Source organism: Eptatretus burgeri, chromosome 15, assembly GCF_056783735.1.
Source record: "Eptatretus burgeri isolate ZD-2024b chromosome 15, Ebu_testis_v1, whole genome shotgun sequence".
Taxonomy (NCBI): domain Eukaryota; kingdom Metazoa; phylum Chordata; class Myxini; order Myxiniformes; family Myxinidae; genus Eptatretus; species Eptatretus burgeri.
Window position 1 is genome coordinate 19,409,489 of NC_140975.1, and position 3,872 is coordinate 19,413,360.

The window sequence follows — 3,872 nt, forward strand, 5'->3', positions numbered from 1 at the left end:
CACCACCCTAGCTCTAATAGGGTGAAGGAATTCATCCCACAAACCCAATCCCATCCTCATCAACTTTCCAAAGTCCTGACTTCTTCGTCACCTGCATTTCATTGTCCTTTTCCCATCTGTGAAATAATTTCCCAGTGTTTGAGTTCCCTCTCTCCACAAGGTGAGGGCTGACTACCATCTCATGTCACCTCCTATTAACATTCCGAAAACCCTTCATTACAGCTCATGTTTTGTCCATGTGTCCTTTATTCCTTCTGATATTTTGTGTCAATCAAAATGCCCTCACCCTCTTGTCATTTTGCTTCTCTAAATTAATTTGTTTGTTTTTTTTAATCTGGGCTTACAATTTCATATGCTCATTTTTCCAGTAGCTGAGAAACCAAATAATTAAGAATTTACTGCCAACTTCAGCTGAATTTGAACTGACAACGTTTGGAAAATAACAATCAAGTTTATCACGAGACAACACATCTACAAATAAAAAGTGACAGCACACCAGCAAGAACCTTTATGCATGTTTTATATCCAGTAACATGAAGTTTATGAGTCTGTAGCTACAGGCTTTGTATCAACAAGAAACAGGTAAGTGCCATCCAAAAATTTGGCATACTGGGGGGAAGGAGGGTGAGGTGTGCGAGGGAGTGGGAGAGGAGAGGGGGTCCAAGGGCACAAGTTCATCTCTGGGATTTTTACATTGTGAACATAAATTGCAGCGATCAGGCACTGCCATCCCATTGGTCGGATAGAATACCAGCTTGTTAGAGCAATGTGGATATAGATGAGAGCAGACAAGGCAGAAAAACCAGACCCATAAACAAACATTATTCCAAACCCAATGCCAGCAACACTTTTTCCTCTTCCCTGCTACCAAACAATTACTATCTTAAATTGGCTTCAACCACCACAAAGTGGCTTTGAGGCTCACATTCAAGTAGCACCCTGTAGGAACATTCATCAAGAAAATGAAAAAGTACAAAAGTATTACTCATGAGCAACTCAAGAAATGCAATGGACTCAATATAAGCCTAACAAAACACATCTCAATTGCATGGCGTGTTCAAACATCATTGCATGGATTCATTTATCATACATACCTACTTTTTAACAACACAACGATACCGCCCAACATATTCTCATCATGCACGAAAACAAACTTTAGTCCACAGAACTCAATTAGAAACTTCTTCCCCCCTCAAACAATAAACTTGAAACTGTTGCTGACATCGCACAAAACTCGTACACACCTGACATGGCGAGAGAAAGAGAGAAAGAGAGAAAGAGAGAAAGAGAGAAAGAGAGAAAGAGAGAAAGAGAGAAAGAGAGAAAGAGAGAAAGAGACAGCAAGAGAGATGGATGGATAGCAGGGGAGAAAAATATTTCAGTTCAGTGGTGAGATCTCTCACACACAAATTATCAATCATCACAAGATGCATGGAGTTCACAGAGGCCAATGGCAGGACATGCATGATCATGCCATAAGGAGGATTGAATAAAAACCCTTTTGGCATATCGAACAATCATGGTTCAAGACAACAAATAAAAACACAAAACACCTTTGTGCAAGCCACTGTTAGGTTTTCACTACAGCTTCTGATCATCTCTCGCTCAGTTCTGAATATAATTTGTCTAAGTGAGAAAATACCTCTCCACAATATGTTAAGTCATATGTCTACGGAGGCAAGCCTATAGGGCAGCCCTCAATGTGCATCAGGTTCCACCACTCAGGAAAGTCTTACAGACCCATTGCCAATTTCTCTGCTCTCTTTGGACTTCTCCTAACATTAAATACCTCAAAATGCTTTTAAATCAAGGCCATTCTGTTTCTGCCTGCCATCATGTTATTTTCATCTGCTATCCTTCCTCCACACTGCATGCCTACCCACCCATCCCAACCCACTGCAGGATTCAGACAGGGGTATGAGCTTGCACTCCAACAAAAAGCTGCAGCAATTCATTGAAATGTTAAATGGACAAATACAAAAAAGGGGATAAAACACAATAGGAGGGTAAAAAAAACAAAGTGGAAAAGTGAAAACAAAAAGGAGTGCAAAAAGGAAGGTAGAAAGAGATGGAAAATAAAATAAAAATAAATTTAATTTTGAAGAGAGAAACAAACAAGGAAAATATGTTGTACCACAGCTCCTCTTCAAGGAAGTGTGGGGGGGGGGGAGTTGTTGGAGACAGACGAATGAACAATGTTTCATCTCGTGATCCACCTGTGGGAGGCCGACATGGTGAGTAGTTTGATCCAAACCAATTCAGTGCAAACATTCAACTCACGCTCAACAGCATCTACCATTTTCTTTCTTCATTCAGAGCCCTTAAGCACAAAAGTTTTTTTCCCTTTTTATTTTTTCTTTAAAAGCAACAGCAGAAACATATGCTGCTGTGTCCTGTGGTATCAACAAATGCTGTGAGGAAGGTGGAGTGCATGTCATATAGGATATCCATCCACTTCTGTCACAGTTCTGACTTCACTTGCCCACTGTGCACACACGACCGACCTACAACGTGCTGCCTTAACACCTAAATTGCACATAGCCTTTGTTAATGCACATTGGCAAGGCGCGAAGTAAAAAAAAAAAACCCCAAAACAAACAAAAAAAACCTCAGGAATCACATTTGCAGAACTCACCAAAGCAACAACCAAAAATAAATTCACAACAGACACTTAATTGCAGGGCCGAGAGATGTCCTGGCAGCACGGAGGATGGGACAAAAGCATACGACATCACAGCACTGGGAGACAATCAGCAATGGAGCAATATTTGTTGGGAGCCAAAGCAATCTTGCAACTTGTTAATACAGGAAGGGCCTCTACTTAACACAGCTATGAACCTGATCTAACCTGCAAACCCGGACCTTCTGTTTGTAGTGGTACTCGCGCAAGTACTCCTTTAGTGTGTGAGGCAGCGGCAGGGTCTCAATACCATCATATGTGAGCCGTTGACAGATAGCAGCGCGACACAGTCGCTGAAGCCCAAAACAAAACGTCCGAAAAAGCGGTGTTGCGAGTAATGGCTCAAAAAACATGCAAGCGCTTGGCTCCTTGTAGTGACGGAGAAGTGCCGTGACTGTCGGAGCGTGGAACACACAGGGATCATGTGCATCAAAGCTGAAGTTGTGATTCCACTGCTCAACACGAGCATGCAGTGAGCGTCCGTAGCGCCTAAAGCTCACAGAGAAGAGGTAGTCCTCCTGAGCAGAATCACGCAGGAGGAAAGTGCCCTCAGGCCTGCCTTCAAGCAATGCCTCAGCTTCATAACGGTCCATGACACCCCAGTAGAACGTACTACGTGTAATCTCCAGCAGGTCTGGCACCAAGCAGTGGATATAATCAATCTGTGTATGTGCACGGTGGTTCAGTGTTGCACTTGCCACACCAGGATGCATTTGCTGGGTGATGGCAGGCTGCTGCATCAAAGCAAGAGGTTTGACTGTCCCAGTTGATGTGATGCTGTCGTCACGTGATCTACTTCTCCATGGGTATAAGCAAAGCGATACCCCAGTTGTAACGGCATGCCTCTCCTCCTCTGGTGGTTCCTCCTGGCAACTGGTCTCTTCCTGCTCCAACCCTACCTCATTTTCCTCAATGATATCATCCTCCTGATCTTCATCTGTTGGCAGCCATGATGTGGCAGGAACAGTAATGGCAGTGGAGCCTCCTTCACCATTCACAAGTAACTCACCCATCCCAGCAGCAAGCTTAGGCCCAAGGCGGTACAACGGATTTACCTGCACAGAGGCCTCCACTGTGTGGATGTGTGCGTGTGGTGGGGGCTCTACTCCTGCTTCAATGCTCCTCCGCCGGCGCTCTCTTAAAGCATCCTCCTCGTCCTCTCCAATAGGTGTGGCAGGAGTGGCATTACCTG

General features: G+C 44.0%; 1 protein-coding gene across 7 annotated transcripts in view; it reads right to left on the reverse strand.

Moving 5' to 3' along the window:
* Positions 1-503: 503 nt before the first annotated feature.
* SOCS5 (suppressor of cytokine signaling 5) overlaps positions 504-3,872 on the reverse strand; it is a 43,203-nt gene continuing 39,834 nt past the window's right edge. For all 7 annotated transcript variants that reach the window (XM_085857011.1, XM_085857010.1, XM_085857009.1 and 4 more), the window contains one exon: positions 504-3,872. This exon is cut by the window's right edge and continues 842 nt beyond it. In XM_085857011.1, the coding sequence (XP_085713137.1) occupies positions 2,818-3,872 (1,055 nt within the window). In that variant the 3' untranslated portion in view covers positions 504-2,817.